The 21,729-nt window shown below is 36.7% G+C and overlaps 1 protein-coding gene and 1 pseudogene across 9 annotated transcripts in view; one reads left to right on the plus strand and one right to left on the minus strand.

Moving 5' to 3' along the window:
* Positions 1-21,729, plus strand: part of MYO9A (myosin IXA) — a 282,647-nt gene that overhangs the window by 84,486 nt on the left and 176,432 nt on the right. For all 9 annotated transcript variants that reach the window (XM_045795282.2, XM_087856814.1, XM_045795281.2 and 6 more), the window contains 2 exons: positions 2,914-3,030; positions 6,323-6,457. In XM_045795282.2, the coding sequence (XP_045651238.2) occupies positions 2,914-3,030; positions 6,323-6,457 (252 nt within the window). The remainder of the gene's footprint in view (positions 1-2,913; positions 3,031-6,322; positions 6,458-21,729) is intronic.
* Positions 20,116-20,212, minus strand: LOC123790739 (U6 spliceosomal RNA; annotated as a pseudogene).

A 21,729-nucleotide genomic window follows, 5' to 3' on the forward strand; every position in this document is an offset into this window, starting at 1 on the left:
ATTTTAATATTTTACCTGAAGAGCAATGGAAGAGTCTTAAAATGTTTTAAGCGAAAAAGGTGTCTTAGATTTTTTTTTTTAAAGGATCACTCTTGCGTCAGTGTAAAGAACCAATTAGAAGAGAGTGTATTGCTTTTTGATAATTGTGAAACAAATATAGTGACTTAATATTTTCCGACAGTTTCTATGGATCAGCAATCTGGGCACAGGTTTGTTGGGTCCTCTGCTCAGGGTTTCACCAGGCTGAAGTCAAGATGTTTGAAAAGGCTGTGATCTCTTCTGAGACTCAGCATCCTCTTCCTGGTTCACAGGTTGTTGACAGGATTCAGTTCCTTGCAGTTATAGGATTAAGAGCCCTAATTTCTTGTTGGCTGCCAGGGGCCATGCTCAGTGGAATCTGCTTGTGGTCCTGTATACAACATGGCAGTTTGCTTCTTCAAAGGCCAGCAGGGGACTCTGTGATGGAAAGGCTCAGTCTGTTTTAAGAGATTTCTCTGATTAACTCAGCTCTACCCAGGATAATCTTCCTTTGATTAATTTAAAAAATCAGCTGATTTTGGGCCATAATATAAGGTAGTTACTGGAGTGAAATTCATCATATTTACAGTCCTGTCCACACTTAACAGGAGGGGCTTATACACAACATGTATACAAGGGAATGGGAATCTTGGTGACCATCTTAGCGTTCTAACAGAGGGCAAGAGTGAATGTGGAAAGATGAGTTTAGAGGCTGTAGTAGGACTCCTGAAGAGAGAGAGTTTGGTTGCTTTGTCTAAAATAGTGACATATTGATAGGAAGAAATGGGTATAGTTAAAAAGAAAGAAATTTAGATGGTAAAATCAACAGGATCTGGCAATGATTTGCTTACTGGGAAGCAAGGAGAAAAAAGGAAATATTAAGAATAAATCCTAATTTTCTGGCTCACACAACTGTAAGAGTATTGGTACCATTCATTGAGATAGGAAACAATGAGATCTTGTTTAGGTGGGAAAATGTTAATTGGTATTTGGATTTATTGAGATTAAGCTGTGATAGGACCACATTTCAGAGAAGTATAAATTTTCAAAAGTATAATTTTGGGAGTTACGGAGTAAAAAAGTATTGTATTGGTATATTTTGCTATATCTGGATTCTGTCTTCCTGGTACTTTATAAAAATAGTGCTCAATGTAAACCATAAGTACGTGGATTATAGTTTTTAATTTAATATGAAGATCTGTCTTCTCAATAAAAAATTCAACCCATTTGTATTTTTTATGCTACTATATTTTCTTTTTCTGTGTGTGTAGGGTTTTTTTTTTTTTTTTTTGGTCTTATGTTTGTGTATTTAGTTTTAAAATCTTACTTTTGCTGAACTAGATCAGATTGTATTCATTCTTCCCTCTGGAGAAAAATAGAATGATTGTTCTCACTATATGTTATATTATTGATTCTTTTTGAATTTTAAAGATACTTTGTTGATAACTTGCCTACGTACAGAATTCTACGATCACAATCCTTTTTCTCTCAGAGCTTGTGAACACTTTCCAATTATTTTTAAGTTTCTGGTGTTGAAGATAGAGAATTTGATAGCGTCTTCTCTTTCCTGTGCAGGTAATGGTTTAGATAGTTATTTTTTGGTCTAGGAACTTGAAGCTTTCGTTTTTTTGTTCACTGAAATTCAGAAATTCATCATTCATGTGGTAAATTGTAGTATCTACGTTTTGCAGATGTATAAGCTGTAGCTTAATAGTTTAAGTATCTTGGGTCAAGGTTACATACCTAGAATAAGTAGAGGAACTGGGATTGGAAGACAGCCTAGCTTTTAATCATTATTCTCTATTTCATCTAAACTGTAGGACAGATTTACAAATATGTACCTGTATATAAAGCTTCAAAATAAGTCCCTAGATAATAAATATGTAAGTAATTAGGACTTATATTCTTTAAGTGCTAGGACTCAATTCTCTAAAATATGTGCCCCTCCTTTTTTAGGTTTTGGTTCTTTCTTTTCTTTTCTTTTCTTTTCTTTTCTTTTCTTTTCTTTTCTTTTCTTTTCTTTCTTGATTTTATTTATTTATTTAACAGAGAGAGACAGCCAGCGAGAGAGGGAACACAACAGGGGGAGTGGGAGAGGAAGAAGCAGGCTCCCAGCAAAGGAGCCTGATGTGGGGCTCGATCCCATAACACCGGGATCACGCCCTGAGCCGAAGGCAGACGCTTAACAACTGAGCCACCCAGGCACCCCTAGGTTGTAGTACTTTCTAAATGTTGATTTTTTTTTTAACTGATAGATTTTATTTTTTAGAACAATTTCAGATTTACAGAAATTTTGAGCTGATAGTACAGAGTTTCCATAAACTGGGAAAAGCTTGAAGTGAGGGGAAAAAATAAATTGTATTACTCCATAATGAAAGAATTATTACTCTTATCTGGGAATGGAGAAATCCTTGAGGTTACGATGGATGACAAGTTGAAGACAACCAGGAATGTAATTGTGGTGGTATTATGATTATTTTTTAGGACTCTAACTAGGATTCAGAGATAACTGATGCTTGTTTGCCAACAGATTTATTCTTCTGCCTGGTATAGCCTTCCCCACTTTTGCTGGCAAGTTTGATTTGTTTGTAAACCTCCTATTATACCTTCTTTACTAGGTAAAATGTATACCCCAATTTTCAGTCAAACTGTTTTGAACTGAGTGACCTACATTTTGTTTCTCTCCTTTTAATCTAGATTACAGTTGAGACTAGATTAATGGGTATGGGTATATGGAAAACTTCAGTTAAAGGCTATTTAAATTGAGAGAAAATTAAATTTCTAATCCAGGATATTAAGCTTTCTTTATTAGTTGAGAGCAAAATACACTTTGTCATAGTATCTTAGATTGTTGCCATTTTCATTTGGTCTCCAACCCTTTTCTTTTTTTTTCAGGCTGTGACAGTGAGGAACTCCATGGCTAAGTCTTTATATAGTGCCCTGTTTGACTGGATAGTTTTTCGGATTAATCATGCACTTCTGAATAGTAAAGATTTGGAGCAAAATACAAAGGTAGACATACATTGGATTATTATATATTTGTCCTGGAAAACTGTTTTAATAAAATAATTAATAAATGAAATTTAAAAACACAGAATTATGTAGAGTAATAAATAAGAATCACCTTTTATCTGTATTCCCTACTGTTTCCCTCCTTATGTATGTTTTTATTACCTTATTCAGGGAAACTTTTGTTCTATATGTCTTTCCAGACCTTTTTCTTATGTACATTTCTGTGGATGTACATATACAGAGTTGCTTTTAACTTAAAAATAGAATTATGTTATCTTTATTGTTTCTAACTTGTATTTTTTTTTTTACCTGATATGTCTTGAAATAGGTCTGGGCCTCATTATTTTTAATAACTTTGTAATATTATATATTACGCCTATATACCATAAATTTCCCCATAAAAATATATTACATTTGTTTTGTTGTTATAAATGATGATGTAACAAATATTCTTTGTGTACATTTCTTTAGGATAAAATCCTTAAAATGAATTGCTGGATCTAAGAATATACGCATTTTAGAATTTTGTTAGCTACTGCTAAATTGCTTTTAAAAAAAGATTGTACTTCCATTGGTAGTGTATGGAAATGCCTATGTCCCTACACCTTTACTCACATTGGACATTATCAGTCTTTTCATCTACTACTCTGGGAGGACGATGCCATTTTATTGTCCGTTTTTTCAATGATAGAATTAAAGTTGAGTATCTTCTCATGTTTTTTCATCATTTCATTATGTATTCTTTTATTTTTATGTTGTTCGTTTTGTCTTTTTGTTACTTCTTTCTTGGAGTCACTGTGGATATTGCAAAGATTCATAGTTTGATATATATTGCATATATTTTCTCTTAACTTTTAAGATTTGTTCATGTTGTGTTTTAGGGCCTGTATTTTTAAAATTTTTGTGCAGTTAATTCTGCCATTCTTTTCCTTTATTTTCCTGGGTTTTATTTATTTATTTTTCTTATGTAAGAAGGCCTCTTTCAGCCCAAGATTATAAAAATACTCATACTTTTTGAATTTAATTTTTTATATTCAGGGTTTTTTCCCCCCCACTGGGATTCATTTATTTATTTATTAATTTAAGATTTTTATTTTTAAGTAATCTCTACACTCAATGTGGGGCTCGAATTCATAACCCTGAGATCAAGAGTCACGTGCTCCACTAATTGAGCCAGTCAGGTGCCTCCGGAATTTATTTTTTAATATGGCAGATTTTAGATATTTAAATCATTTGAAATCTATTTTTATTTCTCAGCAACTTTTTATGGAATAGTCTGCATCTTTAGGGTGATTAAAATATGTTATCTTTATTACTTAATCCTCCTGTCTTAAATATAAAATGGTTCTAACATTAATTTTTCATGGTTTGAGTAAACCTACAGAAAATTGTAATAGGAATCTTATTTACTAAATTGACTTATTTTTGGAGGTCATTACTTTCACTGTTTTTCATTAAGGGCTTAGAATTAGCAGACTCAATCAAAGAAAATACTGTTTTTATTTTTAAAGATTTATTTGAGAGAGAGAAAGTGCGAGTGTAAGCAGGGGAAGGGACAGAGGGAGAGAGAGAATCTCAAGCACACTCCCTGCTGAGTGCAGAGCCCCCACGTGGGGCTCGGTTCTGTTACCCATGAGGTATGACCTGAGCTGAAATCAGGAGTCTGAGGCTTAACTGACTGAGCCACTCAGGTGTCCCAAAGAAAATACTCTTAATGGAGACTTTAAAAAAAAACCTCTCACTATTGGGGCACCTGGGCTCAGTTGGGCGGCCACCTCTTGGTTTCAGCTTGGGTCATGGTCTTGGGGTCCTGGGATTGATCCCTGGGTCAGGTTCCACGGTCAGCAGTCCCTCTGCTTAAGGATTCTCTCTCCTCCTCTCCTTCTGCCCCTCTCCCTGCTCGTGCTCTCCCTCTCTCTCTCTCAAATAAAAAAATAAATCTTTAAAAATAATCTCTTAGTATTTATCACATTAGTTTGCTCAGTGTCTCTCTTAGTACTAGTGGAGAAAAATTGTTTTCATTTAACCAAAATTGTCATGTAGCTGTATTTTAAGAATGAGGTAAGGTGGTGAGAAGAATGCTGGTTTGGGAATATTAGAGCTGAATCCTTATTATCCATAGTAAGAAGTTAGAATATAGTTTGTAGAAGCAAAATATCAAGACATAGAGGAATAAGCATTTGTATACAATACTGTACTATTTATACCAAATAGATAAAAGATTTGAGTGTTGACTTTAGGGAGCAGAAATTGACAATGAAAAAGGGATTGTTGTTTTTTGTTATAATTTTTTAGAACTCTTAACATTGTAAACCTCGTACAGTTTTTTTTTTTTAAAGATTTTATTTATTTATTTGACAGAGACAGCCAGTGAGAGAGGGAACACAAGCAGGGGGAGTGGGAGAGGAAGAAGCAGGCTCCCAGCAGAAGAGCCTGATGTGGAGCTCGATCCCAGAACGCTGGGATCATGCCCTGAGCCGAAGGCAGACGCTTAAGGACTGCGCCACCCAGGCGCCCTGTACAGTTTTTTTTTTAATAAAAATTAAAAAAAAATTGGGGGCACCTGGGTGGCTCAGTCAATTGAGCATCCAGCTCTTGGTTTTAGCTCAGGTCATGATTTCATGGGTTGTGGGATTGAGCCCTGTGTCAGGCTCCACAATCAGCAGGGAGTCTGCTTGAGGATTCTCCCCTCCGCCCCTCCCCCCACTCTCTTTCTCTAAAATAAATAAATAAGTCTTTAAAAAGATTGTTTTAAAAATTGAAGAAGCCACATATTCTGATATCCAGTTTCATCCTTAGCTTGCACAAGGCTGATTAAACATACTAGTTAGCTTGCTTTGTAAAGCAGAATTCTGTTGGGCTATAGAAGTGAAAAATAGGAAAACTTGAATGGTGTTCTTTGCATAACCTGGGAAAGCCAGGAAAAAACCTAGCTTTAAGTTATTTTTTACTTCCCCATAGGTGATTCTTTCTATTTCCTTGTCTCTTGGAATTTAGGGATTTCTGAGATTGAGATAACAGGTGACTAACCCTGCTTCGAACATTTCTGTAAACAGTGTATTACATGTGTTAAAATTTTGGTTGTATTTTATAATTGGGATGAAAAGAAAAAGAGGAGAATAAAGAAAACATAGTTTTTATTTTGTGGAATATTTTGGCTAGCTCCCCAAAATTTCCTCTCCACTGCTGTAGAAGAACTTTGAGCATTTTGTTACCTGTATTGTGGGTATTATTCATGAAATAAATTTGACCATCATTTTTTAACCATGATGATTTTTTTCCTGTTTCACAGACTTTGTCCATTGGTGTTCTTGATATTTTTGGGTTTGAAGATTATGAAAATAACAGCTTTGAACAGTTCTGTATCAATTTTGCTAATGAACGTTTACAACACTACTTCAATCAGCATATTTTTAAATTGGAGCAAGTGAGTACTTAAATGCATATATGCTTTCTACCCTCCTGTTGTTTCACCTACTTATCTTCACACACATATACACATATATAAATTTTTGAGTCACAGTTACAAACATTTTAAATCTTTTACTTCCATGCAGATATTGTAGTCTTCATGTCAATGTTAGCAAAGGAAAAATCAGAGTATAGTTTTTGAGCCATATGATACAGGGTTTCCTTTTTTTTTTTTAAAGATTTTATTTATTTATTTGACAGAGACAGCCAGTGAGAGAGAGAACACAAGCAGGGGGAGTGGGAGAGGAAGAAGCAGGCTCCTAGCGGAGGAGCCTGATGTAGGGCTCGATCCCAGAACGCCGGGATCACGCCCTGAGCCGAAGGCAGACGCTTAACTGCTGTGCCACCCAGGCACCCCCCAGTGTTCTTTTAGCTAGATCATGCTAAACTAGTATTTTTTATCTCTTGCAAATATATGTACTGGAGTGGTGGAGAAATGCATTTTGTTGACTGTGTGCTGTGTTTTACAAAGTAAAGTGTCGGTGGCTCTCTGGATCATTAAACAGAAGAGTAAGTAAATTGCTTTTGAAGAGAAAAGGTATTCTCTATTACTGAAATTATTTTTACCTTTTCTAGAAGTGTAGATTAGACATTGAGGAGCCATAAGAAATACTTTGCCTAAAAACATGTATAGAAAATAAAACCTTACAGTTTATGGAAAGTGTGTTTGGAACTACTTGGTGGTGGGTGATCTTTATTTGCTACCCTGAATATCATAATTTTGGGCAGTGTAGTGGAATTATGGATCAGAAGACTTAGATTCTAAGATACGTCTTGTTTTTCCTTTCAAGATTCAGTATTCTCTTCTGTAATTTAATGTAGTGGGTATGATTTTGCTATAATGTATAGAAAGTTTGGAGACCTTCACCTCTTTGCCATCTCATCTATTTTATTCTTCCTTTCTCTCCCGTCTCGTTTTTTCACTTAAAATAGAATTGCTGGAAAGAAGAGATTTAAGGCAGTTTAAATATTAACTGTTTTATTTATTTGTGTATCTCTGGTACCTAGAATGAGATGGGTATGCAATGAGTATTTGTTAAATTCAACTGAATACAAAATCGGTTAACAAAATTGGAAACAGCTTGAAAATTTTGAATTCTAAAGTAAATTTCATCCAAAAATGTCCCATCCAGTCTGACAGGATGGGAGAGAGGTGTAATAATTACCCTGCAGGATGATAAATGCCAAAATTGTAAAGAAGGTTAAAGTAGTGATATAAAGGATGAAGTTGATAAAGACCTTCCTAAAAGTCTACCAAGATTTCCCAGGGGTGATTCTGAACTATAGTTTGGAATAGAAGAGTGAGTTTACCAGATCATCAATGGGGAGAAGATATTTTTAACAAAGGTAACAATATCCTTAAAATTGTGAGGTGTAAAATAGCATGGCACTTTTGAGGAACTAAAAATAGTATAGCTAAAATACATGATGTAAGAGTGAAACAGGGAGGGAGATAAGTTTATGAAATATCCTAGGGCCATATAGTTGTGGGCTTTATATGTTATGTAGAGGAGATTGGAATTTTTCTTTTAGAAAATGAGTAATTTGAAGTATATTTTTGGCTAAGGATTTGAACTATGGAAGACGGACTGAAAAGAGGGTAAAATACCTGGAGGGAAAGACATAATCCATAAGCCAGTTGAAGTAGTGTGAGTGTGTGATTCTGATTCCCGAATTAAGGTGTATGTAAAGATAATGTGGAATAAGAGACAGACCAGAAGAACTTTCTGTGATTTGAAAATATATTTACTGTTGTCATTTATAATACTGCTCTCTTATTTCCTTTACTTGCTCAGAATTATCCTTCAAGTCATTGGCTCATCACTAAATTGAATAACAGTTGTGTGTCACATACTGTGCTAGGCATTAAAGACAAAATTTAGAGTGTAGGGATCTTATCTGAGGAGTTTATAATCTAGTGAGTTTTTTCTTTGTTTCTGTCACTCTGGGGATGTCAGACTAGGAAATTTTAACCAAATTACCTTGCAGAACACCTAAAAACAATGAACAAAATATATTTGAAGGCATTGGGGTACATCTAAATAAGTGAAGTTCTGCAGGGCTTATATCTGCACGAAGGAAACCCAGGGAGATGAGCCCAGCATTTTTGGACTGCTTTGTTGCTAAAGACATTTCTCTATTCTGGTGGAGGGCTGCTGATTCTGAAAGAGCCAGGCTTGAAAATCTGAGAAGATGAACAGAGTTTTCTCCAGATTCAACAATAAGGAAGAACCCACTGGTAACTCCTATAAGCTTTCTGCTTGAGACCTTAAAAGATTACATCTTAGAAGTAAAGATAAACCAGAAATAGATCAGGTAACTTAGGGACTGAAGCCCAGTTTAAAATCTTCTCAGTTCCAATTGGGTTAAAAGAGTATAGAATTCCTAATGTTCTTAGCCACCTGCCAAGAGCAAATTCACTGTCCAGTGAAGGGAGAGAGCATCCTAGGGCTAAAATTATCTGTATGATTTTTCATATATAGGATCCAGCATTCAATTTTTTTTTCTTTTTTAGAGATTTTATTTATTGTCAGAGAGAGCACAAGCAGAGGGAGCAGCAGGCAGAGGGAGAAGCAGGCTCCCTGCTGAGCAAGGAGCCTCATGTGGGACTTGATCCCAGAACCCTGGGATCATGACCTGAGCTGAAAGCAGACATTTAACTGACTGAGCCACCCAGGCATCCCCAGCATTCAAAATTTTAACTGAGAATTGTTTTTTTAAAGACAAACATGGAGAGAAACCAACATGAGTAAGAACCAAGAGAAGTGAGACAGTAGACTGACTGTACCATAGGAAATCCAGGAAATAATGTTAACAGAAATGAATTTTAAAGTATTAGTGGTTTCAAGAAACATTTTTGAAAGTAATATTTTTTACTAAAGAATTACAAAGAAACGCCAAGTTTAGAAAAATCTAGAAGTAAAAGGTAGAGTGAAATTAAGAACATAATGATAGTTTTAAACAGTTAGATATAGCTTAAGAGAGGATTAGTAATTTGGAAGATAGGCCAGAAGAAAATACCCAGCCTGATGAAAAAAGGAAAATATAAATAGTATAAGAGACATATGGGGCATAGTGAAAAGGTCTGACATATGTGTAAGAGAAATTCTGGAAGGAAGTATGTGAGAAAAGAGAGAATAGGGTAGATACAATATTTGAAAAGATAACGGTTGAGAATTTTTCCAAAACTTAAAACACAAAACAAAAAAATCCAAAAAGCACACGTTTGAGAAGCTGTACAAATTCAAAGCATTGGAAGTACAAAGACAGTTGTACGTAAACCAAAGACAATGAAAACATCTGAGAAGCATCTGGAGGTTGGGGACTGGGCAGCAGCGAGCAGTACTCTTAAAGAAGCAACCATAAGACTGGAACTCAGGCTTATAGGGCAAGCAGTGAATGACAGAAGACAGTGGGTATTTTCCTTAAAACTGAAGTATGTTATTTGGGCAGTAGCTAAATTATCCTCACAGCAGCCCAGAGATGCAGGAAGGAATAAAGAGCAGGGAACATTGTAAAAACGGGGTGGTGGTGGTGAGTCTAAATGAATATTAACTAAATTAGGCAAAGATAAAAATATCTTTTATGGTTTAATGTTTATGTGGAATGAAAATGAGTACAATAGCATTTAAGTCAGGGAGATAGTACATGGAATTTAAGGTATCCTAAGACCTTTATCTTAAATGCCAATTTCTAGAAGATTTTTTTTTTTTCTGTTTGACATTGATAAGTAAAGATATGTGTTACAATTTAGGATAACCACCAAATAGTAAATGAATATAAAATTGTCAAGTTAGTATAGGGAACAAGTAAAGTAAAAACTCTAGTAGTCCGAAAGAAAGCAAGAAAGAAGAATAAAATCAATATCAAGAAAGCAGGACAAATAGCAAATAGTAAGATGGTTGATTTAATCCCACAAAATATCAGTGATTGTGTTAAATATACATGGATTCATTACTCCAAGTAAAAATGAAGTATTGTCAGACTGGATATAAAACAAAAGTAAATTGCTACTTATAAGAAAGATACTTTATAAACATATAAAAAAGTTAAAAATAGAAGGATAGAAGAGGCCTTAGTAAACCTGAACCAAAAAAGAGCTGGTATAGCTATATTAATATCATACTTCAAGCATTGCCAGACTTCAAGAAGAATATTTGATAATGTGAAAGGATCAATTGATCAGGAAGTATGCAATTCCAAATTTATAGGTTCCTTGGTAACAGAGACTCAAAGTATATAAAACAAAAATTAATAAAATTAAAAAAGAAACATGTAATTATAGTGGAATCGTTGTGGAATGTTTTAACAAACCTTGCTGAATAGCTACCAGAATAAGCAGAGAAAAGAAAAAAATCAGTCCAGGTATAGATTATTTAAAGTACCTAGAGGATATGGCACGTGCTTTTGTGGATGCCCAGTCCTGCCTGCCTTTAGTTTAGAATGCCAGTTTCCTTAGGCCCAAGCCTGTATCAAATAAGGATATAGAAGAATTTTTTTGGATATAAAAGATTTTTATTTTATTTCTTTAAAGATTTTATTTATTTGTCAGAGAGAGAGAGAGTGCACACACACACAAGCAGGGGGAGCAGCAGGCAGAGGGAGAAGCAGGCTCCCTGCTGATCAAGGAGCAGGGACTCAGTCCCAGGACCCTGGGATCATGATCTGAGCCAAAGACAGACACTTAACTGACTGAACCACCCAGGCATCCCTAAAAGATTTTTAAATCAGATACTTATTTGACATATATAGATAACTGCATATTTACGAAATGTGTAAAATTTATTCGTATACTGGACCATAACACAAGGATCAAATTTCAAGGATTGAAACCACACATACTTAAATACTGTAAAGAAGTAATGTCTGAGAAGAGAGTTAAGATGGCAGAGGAGTAGGGGTCCCCTTTTTCAGCTGGTCCCCTGAGTTGAGCTGGATAGGTACCAGACCATCCTGAACACCCACGGAATCAGCCTGAGATGTAGGAAGATACACTTGGACCTATATAAATGAACATCTCCAGCACTGAGTTTTGAGGTACGAAGTGGGGAGCTGTGAATCCACGCACAGATATTGGAAGATAAATGGAAGGGGGACGGAGCCTCCACATTCGGGCACTGGGAAGCGGTAGTCACCTGCACTGGGGAGTGGGCGGACTTGCAGACCAGCACCTGTGAGAGAGCAGACTGAGACCGTGAGCCCGGGAACGCGTGTGCCCAGTCTGAAAACCGGAGCTCCGGAGTGCTCGCGAAACACACTGAAACGGAGCTCCGGAGCGCGTGGGGGCGGCTGGCGGTGTTAGAAGCACAAAGGACAGAGACGTGCCGGCCCTGGAAGTGAGGGCTGGGATGCTGGCTGAGGGGCACACAACCCGGGACACTGCAGGATTTAGCAGCACCAACGGAAACAGAGTTAAAGAGGCCGGAAGAGCTCATTGGAGAACGGACTGCGATCCCTCTGTTCTGAGATAAAGGCTAGGATTCGGCAACTGCTGCTCTGACTCTCAGAAGAGGTACAGCAAACCACCAGGGAAAGCCGCCAGAGAACAAAAGCCCGGACATACTGGCTTACATTGTGCCAATCCCCATACCCCCTCCCAGGGGTCAGGGAGACTCTACCCAAACAGGGTTGCCTGAGTATTGGTGCGGCAGGCCGCAACCCCAGAAGGCAGGCTGAAAAATCAAGAAGCCCACATCCTTAAGGTCCCTATAAAACAAGAGCACACTGCCTGGGTCCCGGTCAATAATTTGGGCTCTGGACAACCCCACAACCTCTCCTCATCAGAATGACGAGAAGGAGAAATCCCCCCCAGCAAAGAAAAGACAATGAGTCTGTGGCCTCTGCCACAGAACTGATGGATATGGATATTACCAAGTTATCAGAAATGGAGTTCAGAGTAACAATGGTCAAGATGACGTGTAGACTTGAAAAAAATATTAACAAAAATATTAACGAGAATACAGAATCTCTAAGGGCGGAAATGAGAGCAAATCTGGCAGAAATTAAAAATACTATGGATCAAATGCAGTCAAAACTAGATGCTCTGATGGCCAGGGTAAATGAGGCAGAAGAACGAATCAGCGAATTGGAGGATGGGATGGTAGAAGAGAAAGCTAAAACAGAAACTTGGCTCAAAAAACTCCAATCTCAAGAATGTAGGTTACGGGAGATTACTGACTCAATGAAACGTTCCAATGTCAGAATCATCGGCATCCCCGAGGGGGTGGAGAAAAACAGAGGTCTAGAAGAGATATTTGAACAAATTGTAGCTGAAAACTTCCCTAATCTAGCAAAGGAAACAAGCATTCATGTCCAAGAGGCAGAGAGGACCCCTCCCAAATTCAACCATGACAAACCTACGCCACGTTATGTCACGTCATAGTGCATTTTGCAAATATTAGATCCAAGGATACAGTACTGAAAGCGGCCAGGGCAAAGAAATTTCTTGCGTACCAAGGCAAAGGTATCAGAATTACGTCAGACCTGTCTACACAGACCTGGAATGAGAGAAAGGGTTGGGGAGGGGCATTTTTAAAGTTCTTTCAGAGAAAAACATGCAGCCAGGGATCCTTTATCCAATAAGGCTGTCATTCAGAATTGATGGAGAGATAAAGACCTTCCAGAATCTCTAGTCACTGACCAATTTCGCAACCACGAAACCAGCCCTACAGGAGATATTAAGGAGGGTTCTATAAAAGTAAAAGGGCCCCAAGAGTGATACAGGACAGAAAGTCACAATCTATAGAAACAAAGACTCTACAGGCAACATGACATCATTAAAATCATATCTCTCAATAATCACTCTCAATGTGAATGGCCTAACTGCTCCCATAAAATGCCTGCCACAGGGTTGCAGATTGGATAAAAAGACACGACCCACCCATTTGCTGTCTACAAGAGACTCATTTGGAACCTAAAGATACATCCAGGGATGGAAAACCATCTTTCATGCCAATGGACCTCAAAAGAAAGCTGGGGTAGCAATTCTCATATCAGACAGACTGGATTTTAAACTAAAGACTATAGTGAGAGATACAGAAGGGCACTATATTATTCTTAAAGGATGTATCCAACAAGTGGATATGACAATTATAAACATATATGCCTCCAGCAGGGGAGCAGCAAGATACACAAACCAACTCTTAATCAGAATAAAGAGACATATAGATAAAAATACGTTAATTGTAGGGGACCTCAACACTCCACTATCGGCAATAGATAGATCACTTAAGAAGAAAATCAACAAAGAAACAAAGGCTTTGAATGCCATACTAGAGGAGTTGGACCTCATAAATATATATAGAACACTATACCCCAGAACAAAAGAATACTCATTCTATTCTAATGCCCATGGAATATTCTCAAGAATAGACCATGCTCTGGGTCAAAAGACAGGTCTCAACTGATACCAAAAGACTGAAATTATTCCCTGCATATTCTCAGACAACAACGCTTTGAAATTGGACCTCAGTCACAAGGAAAAATTTGGAGACACTCAAACACTTGGAAACTAAGAACCACCCTGTTCAAGAATGATTTGATAAACCAGGAAATCAAAAATCAATTTAAACAATTTATGGAGACCAACGAGAACGAAAACACAATGGTCCAAAACCTATGGGACACTGCAAAGGCAGTCCTAAGGGGAAAATACATAGCCATGCAAGCCTCACTCAAAAGAACAGAAAAATCTAAAATGCAGTTTTTATATTCTCACCTCAAGAAGCTGGAATAGCAGCAGAAGAACAGGCCTAATCCATGCATGAGAAAGCAGCTGATCAAGATTAGAGCAGAGATTAATGAATTAGAAACCAGGAACAAAGTAGAGCAGATCGACAGAACTAGAAGCTGGTTCTTTGAAAGAATAAAATAGACAAGCCACTGGCAAGACTTATCCAAAAGAATAGAGAAAGGACCCAAATTAATAAAATTATGAATGAAAAGGGAGAGTTTACAACCAACACCAATGAAATAGGAAGGATCATTAGGAACTTTTATCAACAGCTTTATGCCAATAAATTAAGCAATCTGGAAGAGATGGAGGACTTCCTGGAAATCTATTACCTACCAAGACTGAAACAGGAAGAAATTGGTTTTTTTAAACAGACCAATTAATTATGAAGATATTGAAACAGTGATTAAAAACCTTCCAAAAAACAAAACGCCAGGGCCTGATGGATTTCCCGGGGAATTCTACCAAACATTCAAAGAAGAAATAATACCTATTCTCCTAAAGCTATTTCAAAAAATAGAAACAGAAGGAAAGCTACCAAACTCATTCTATGAGGCCAATATTACCTTGATCCTCAAACCAGTCAAAGACCCCATCAAAAAGGAGAATTACAGACCGATTTCCCTAATGAATATGGACGCCAAATTCCTCAACAAGATCCTTGCTAATAGAATCCAACAGTACATTAAAAGGATTATCTATCATGACCAAGTGGGATTCATCCCTGGGATGCAAGGGTGGTTCAACATTCGCAAATCTATCGGTGTGATAGATTTTATCAGCAAGAAAAAAGCCAAAAATCATATGATCCTCTCAATAGATGCAGAAAAAGCATTTGACAAAATACAGCATCCTTTCCTGATTAAAACCCTTCAGAGTGTAGGGATAGAGGGTACATTCCTCAATCTCATAAAAACCATGTATGAAAAGCCTACAGCAAATATCATTCTCAATGGGGAAAAGCTGGAAGCCTTTCCCTTAAGATCAGGAACAAGACAAGGATGCCCACTCTCACCATTATTATTCAACATAGTACTAGAAGTCCTTGCAACAGCAATCAGACGACAAAAAGGGATCAAAGGTATCCAAATCGGCAAAGAAGAAGTCAAACTGTCTCTCTTTGCAGATGACATGATACTCTATATGGAAAACCCAAAAGAATCCACTCCGAAACTACTAGAAGTTATAGAGCAATTCAGTAATGTGGCGGGATACATAATCAGTGCTCAGAAATCAGTTGCATTTCTATACACGAACAATGAGACTGAAGAAAGAGAAATTAGGGCATCCATCCCATTTACAGTAGTACCAAAAATCATACGTTATCTTGGAATTAACCAGATACGTAAAGGATCTATGTTCTAGAAACTACAAATCACTCTTGAAAGACATTGAAGAAGACACAAAAACATGGAAAAATGTTCCATTCTAATGGGTCGGAAGAATTAACATAGTTAAAATGTCCATGCTACCCAGAGCAATCTACACTTTCAGTGCTATCCCAATCAAAATACCAATGACATTTTTCAAAGTACTGGAACAAACAGCCCTTAAATTTGTGTGGAACCAGAAAAGGCCCCGAATCGCCAAGGAATTGTTGAAAAGGAAAAACAAAGGTGGGGGCATCACAATGCTGGATTTCAAGCTGTACTGCAAAGATGTGATCACAAAGACAGCATGGTAGTGGCACAAAAAGAGACACATAGACCAATGGAACAGTCTAGAGACTCCAGAAATGGACTGTCAGCTCTTTGGGCAACTAATCTTTGATAAAGCAGGAAAAAACATCCAGTGAAATAAAGACAGTCTCTTCAGTAAATGGTGCTGGGAAAATTGGTCAGCTACATGGAAAAGAATGAAACATGACCACTGTTTCACATCATACGCAAAGATAAACTCTAAATGGATGAAAGACCTCGATGTGAGACAGGAATCCATCAAAATCCTAGAGGAGAGCATAGGCAGCAACCTCTTTGACATCGGCCACAGCAACCTTTTTCATGACACATCTCCAAAGGCAAGAGAAACAAAAGATAAAATGAACTTGTGGGACTTCATCAAGATAAAAAGCTTCTGCACAGCCAAGGAAACAGTCAAAAAAACTAAGAGGCAGCCCACGGAATGGGAGAAGTTATTTGCAAATGACACTACAGATAAAAGAGTGGTATCGAAGATCTACAAAGAACTTCTCAAACTCAATACATGAGAAACAAATAATCAAATAAAAAAATGGGCAGAAGATATGAACAGACACTTTTCCAATGAAGACATACAAATGGCTAAAAGACACATGAAAAAATGTTCAAAATCATTAGCCATCAGGGAGTTTCCAATCCAAACCACACTGAGATACCACCTTACACCAGTTAGAATGGCAAAAATGGACAAGGCGGGAAACAATTGTTGGAGAGGATGTGGAGAAAGGGGATCCCTCCTACATTGTTGGTGGGAATGCAAGTTGGTACAGCCACTCTGGAAAACAGTGTGGAGGTCCCTTAAATAGTTAAAAATTGAGCTACCCTATGATCCAGCCTTTGCACTACTGGGTATTTACCGCAAAGATAGAGATGTAGTGAAGAGAAGGGCCGTATGCACCCCAATGTTCATAGTAGCAGTCTCCACAATAGCTAAATCTTGGAAGGAGCCGACATGCCCTTCAAGAGATGATTGGATTAAGAAGATGTGGTCCATATATACAATGGAATATTACTCAGCCATCAAAAAGAATGATTTCTCAACATTTGTTGCAACATGGACGGGAGTAGAGGAGATAATGCTAAGCAAAATAAGTCAAGCAGAGAAAGACAATTATCCTATGGTTTCACTCATTTATGTAACATAAGAAGTAGGAAGATTGGTAGGAGAAGAAAGGGATAAAGAAAGGGGAGGTATTCAGAAGGAGGAATGAAGCATGAGAGACTCTGGACTCTGGGAAACAAACTGAGGGCTTCGGGGGGGGTGGGGGAATGGGATAGGCTGGTGATGAGTATTAAGGAGGGCACGTATTGCATGGTGCACTGGGTGTTATACGCTACTAATGATTCATGGAACTTTACATCAAAAACCAGGGATGTCCTGTATTGTGACTAACATAATATAATAGAAAAATATTATTATAAAAAAAAGAAGAAGTTATGCCTGAAACCAACAATCAAAAGAGATCTGGAAAGTACCTTTATGGGTAAAAATTAAATAATGTACTTCTACATAGAGGTTGAATAAAATATACTGAACTGAATGAACATGTTGCATCTTAAAACTTGTGTGATTATTAGCAAAGGTGTATATAGAGGAAAGTTTTGTAGTTGTTAGAATATTTTAAAATTGAAGAGCAACGATATGTATAAATATCCATCCCACCAAATTGGAAAAAGATCTGTAAACTAAACCAAAGGAAAGTATAAAGAAGGAAATAATGAAGATATGAGAGGAAATTAAATAAGAGTGAAAACAAATACTCCATGGAAGATCAACAAAGTCAAAAGTAATACTTTGAAATGACTAATAAGACCCCTCACAAAATTCATCCAAGGGAGCGCCAGAGAAAGACAGTGATATAAATAACCAGAATTCCGGTTATAAAGAGGACATCATTGTGGATGCTACTACACACATTAAAAAGATTATAGTATACACTAAACAGCTTTATGTCCATAAACTGCACTTATGAAATGATATGAAAAAAATATTTTCAAAACTGTCACAGAAGAAATACAAAATCTGATTCTTATAACTATTAAAAATTTTGAATGTGTAATTAAAGCCTTTCTATAAACATTGTAAACCAAGATGGCTCCATTGGTGAATTCTGCCAACATCGTAAGAATTAGTATCAGTTTGAGATATATTCTTATGTGGAATTGAAAAAGAGGGGATAATTCCAAATGCATTTTATGGGGCTAAGATAATACTGATACCCAGATCTGTTAAGGATATTATTAGAAGTGGAAATTAAAGTCAGTTTCACTCATAAGCATAGATTAAAAATTTTTTTAAGATTTTTTATTTTGTTAGTCACCATACAGTATATCATAGATTAAAAAATTCTAAAATGTTAGCAAACTAAATCCAGCAAGATATGTAAAATGATAATATATCAGACCAAGTGGAGTTTTTTCCTGGTGTGTTTTATATCTAATCATCAATTGATTTAATTCATCTATTAACAAAATGGGGAAAAAATCTTATGGTGATTTCAATAGAAGCAGTTGATAAAATTACATAACCATTCATTTTTTAAAAAATCCTTAGCAATCTAGGTATAGAAGGGAACTTCCGGATAAAGAGCATTTAGAAAAATCTATAAATATCATACTTAATGTAAATAGACTAAGTGCTTTCCCCCTAAGACTGAGAATAAAGCAGGGATTTTTCCTCAGAGTTTTTATTATGAAAATAGACATGTGAGGACATCCAAATGGATGGTAAACATTGCAAAAGATTTTTCACTTATTAGTCATCAGAGAATTAAAATTAAAACCACAGTGAGATACCCCTAGGCATTCATGAGAATGAAATGAAAAAAACTGATAATACAGATATTAGAGATACTGTTCATGGGAAAGTCCCATACACGGGTGTTGGTTGCATACAGTGGTACATGTACTTTAGCAAGGTCCTTTTCTGTATTTGCTGAGGTTATACATGTGTAGTTTATAAGCCTGTGTTTTCACTCTCAAAATGCATATAAATACACACTAAAAGATTTGAGCATAAATGTTAGTAATGGCACTTTTAATGGCTAAAAATTAGAGATAACTGTAATGTCTATCAATAGTGCAGTGCATGAATAAATTGTATGTAAATACTGCACAGCATTGGTTTTCAGAGTATTTTTCTCCTATCCCTACTGGTAGCATCACCTAGCAACTTTTTAGAAATGTAAATGTTGGACCTCACTCTGAACCTGCCTATTGAGAAATTCTGGGCCTGGGGCCCAGTGGTTTGTGTTTTAATAAATCCTTTATGTGATTCTGTTGAATGTTAAAGTTTGAGAACTAATACTCTTTCACAGATTTGGCATACTTTTTCTGTAAAGGACCAGACAAATGAGTCTTTTAAGATTTTGGAGCCATATAGTCTCAATGCTACTAATACATTGAGAAAGCAGCCATAGATAAAGCATAAATGAGTGAATATGATGTTCCACAGCCCCTGCCCTACAGCAATTAAAATGGATGCTAAGCAAAATAAGTCAGAGAAAGACAAATACCATGATTTCACTCATATGTAGTAGAATTTAAGAAACAAAACAGATGAACATGGGAAAAGAAAGGAAAAACGAAATGAGAGGGAAGCAAACCATAAGAGATGCTGAATTGTAGGAAACAAACCGAGGGTTGCTGGAGGGGAGGTGGGTAGGGGAGCTGGGGTAACTGGGTGATGGGCATTAAGGAGGGCACTTGATGTAATGAGCCCCGGGTGTTTTATGCAACTGTTGAATCACTAAATTCTACCCCTGAAACTAATACTACACTATATATGAACTAAATTGAATGTAAATAAAGGGTTAAAAAATGGATGAACTTCAGATGCATTCTATAACCTTGATGTGTCTCTGAAACTAATGTTGAGTAAAAAAAAGCAAAATGGAAAGAATATATATTGTATGGCTCTGTTTAGATTTATAAACAGATGAATCTTATTAGTGTTACTAGAAGTTAGGATAATAGTTAACTTTGGCAAGGGGGTGTGAGTTGTCATTGGGAAGAGGAGATGAGAAAGGATTTTGGACTGCTGTATTAACGTCTATAAGAATGCATATGCTTGTTAACCATGCTACAAAAAAGAAGAAACAGGACAAAAAAACTTTCTTAGTATTGCACAGGGTGACCTTTATATAGCAACTCCTTTCTTGTGAAATTATTAATTAAAAGAAAAGAATTAAGCATTTACCTTTCCTAAATTTGTGTGTCATTCTTGTGCAGGTGCCATGCTGATCTTCCAGTTTTAATATATATGTGCTGCTGAAGTGAACACAGACATTTACCTTTCCAAATTAGAGTAACTACAGTTTATATTATACCGGTCTTATTTAATAAGAAAAAAATCACTAATTTGCAAAACCACCATATTTGTAGAGAAGTGTGCGAATGTTATCAGTGCATACTAAAGTCCTCAGCCAACCGGGGTATTTACTTGGTGCCTAAATATTCTTGCAGTGTAGAAACTTACCTTTTTTAGATTGTCAGCGGCCTTGTTTTGAAAAACAGTTTAAAAGCATCACAACCCTATGATCCAGCCATTGCACTACTGGGTATTTACCCCAAAGATACAGACGTAGTGAAGAGAAGGGCCATATGCACCCCAATGTTCATAGCAGCAATGTCCACAATAGCTAAATCGTGGAAGGAGCCGAGATGCCCTTCAACAGATGACTGGATTAAGAAGTTGTGGTCCATATATACAATGGAATATTACTCAGCTATCAGAAAGAACGAGTTCTCAACATTTGCTACAACATGGACAGCACTGGAGGAGATAATGCTAAGTGAAATAAGTCAAGCAGAGAAAGACAACTATCATATGATTTCTCTCATCTATGGAACATAAGAACTAGGATGATCGGTAGGGGAAGAAAGGGATAAAGAAAGGGGGGGTAATCAGAAGGGGGAATGAAACATGAGAGACAATGGACTATGAGAAACAAACTGAGGACTTCAGAGGGGAGGGGGGTGTGGGAATGGGATAGACCGGTGATGGGTAGTAAGGAGGGCACGTATTGCATGGTGCACTGGGTGTTATACACAACTAATGAATCATCGAGCCTTACATCGGAAACCGGGGATGTACTGTATGGTGACTAACATAATATAATAAAAAATCATTAAATAAAATAAAATAAAAGCATCACAAGTACGAATATAAGATTATTTCCCAGTACAGAGAAGAAGTAAACAACAATAGGGGCTTAATAGTTGAATAGTTCAACGCCTGAGCTTTGACTTTTTAAAATCTTGGATTTGAAACTTTTTTTAAAAAACATTTTCTAAGGGTTTTTTTTTTTTCTTCCCCTGAGGGTTTTATTTTGCCAAACGAAGTATGTATGAATTCCATATGATATCAGTGATCACTGGAGGTGATGTTTTTACTTTTCCCAGACACTGTTTCATTAAATTCATTGTTGATAATCCAACAAATATTCGGTCCTTTTTGATGGTTTAGGGTCATGTGGGAGAAATTAGGCTTCATTTTATATTTTTCTTTAGTGCAGTCCTGAGATAGTGCAGCTAAAACAAATCTAGCCCTAAATTTTCACCTGAATAGCATACAAATAGAATTGTAACACAAAAAACTTGGTTGTATGTACTTTTTAATGAAAATAGACATATACTGTAATGAAGATTTAATATAACTGAAATTATACATTCTTCATTGTGTAGATTAGTGATTTAAAAGGGAAAAGTTTTAGGGGCGCCGGGGTTGCTCAGTCGTTAAGCATCTGCCTTCGGCTCAGCGTGATCCTGGCGTTCTGGGATTGAGCCCCACGTTGGGCT

The sequence above is a fragment of the Ursus americanus genome, chromosome 28 (assembly GCF_024610735.1).
Source record: "Ursus americanus isolate L20-20 chromosome 28, mUrsAme1.1.p, whole genome shotgun sequence".
In the NCBI taxonomy this organism is placed as follows: domain Eukaryota; kingdom Metazoa; phylum Chordata; class Mammalia; order Carnivora; family Ursidae; genus Ursus; species Ursus americanus.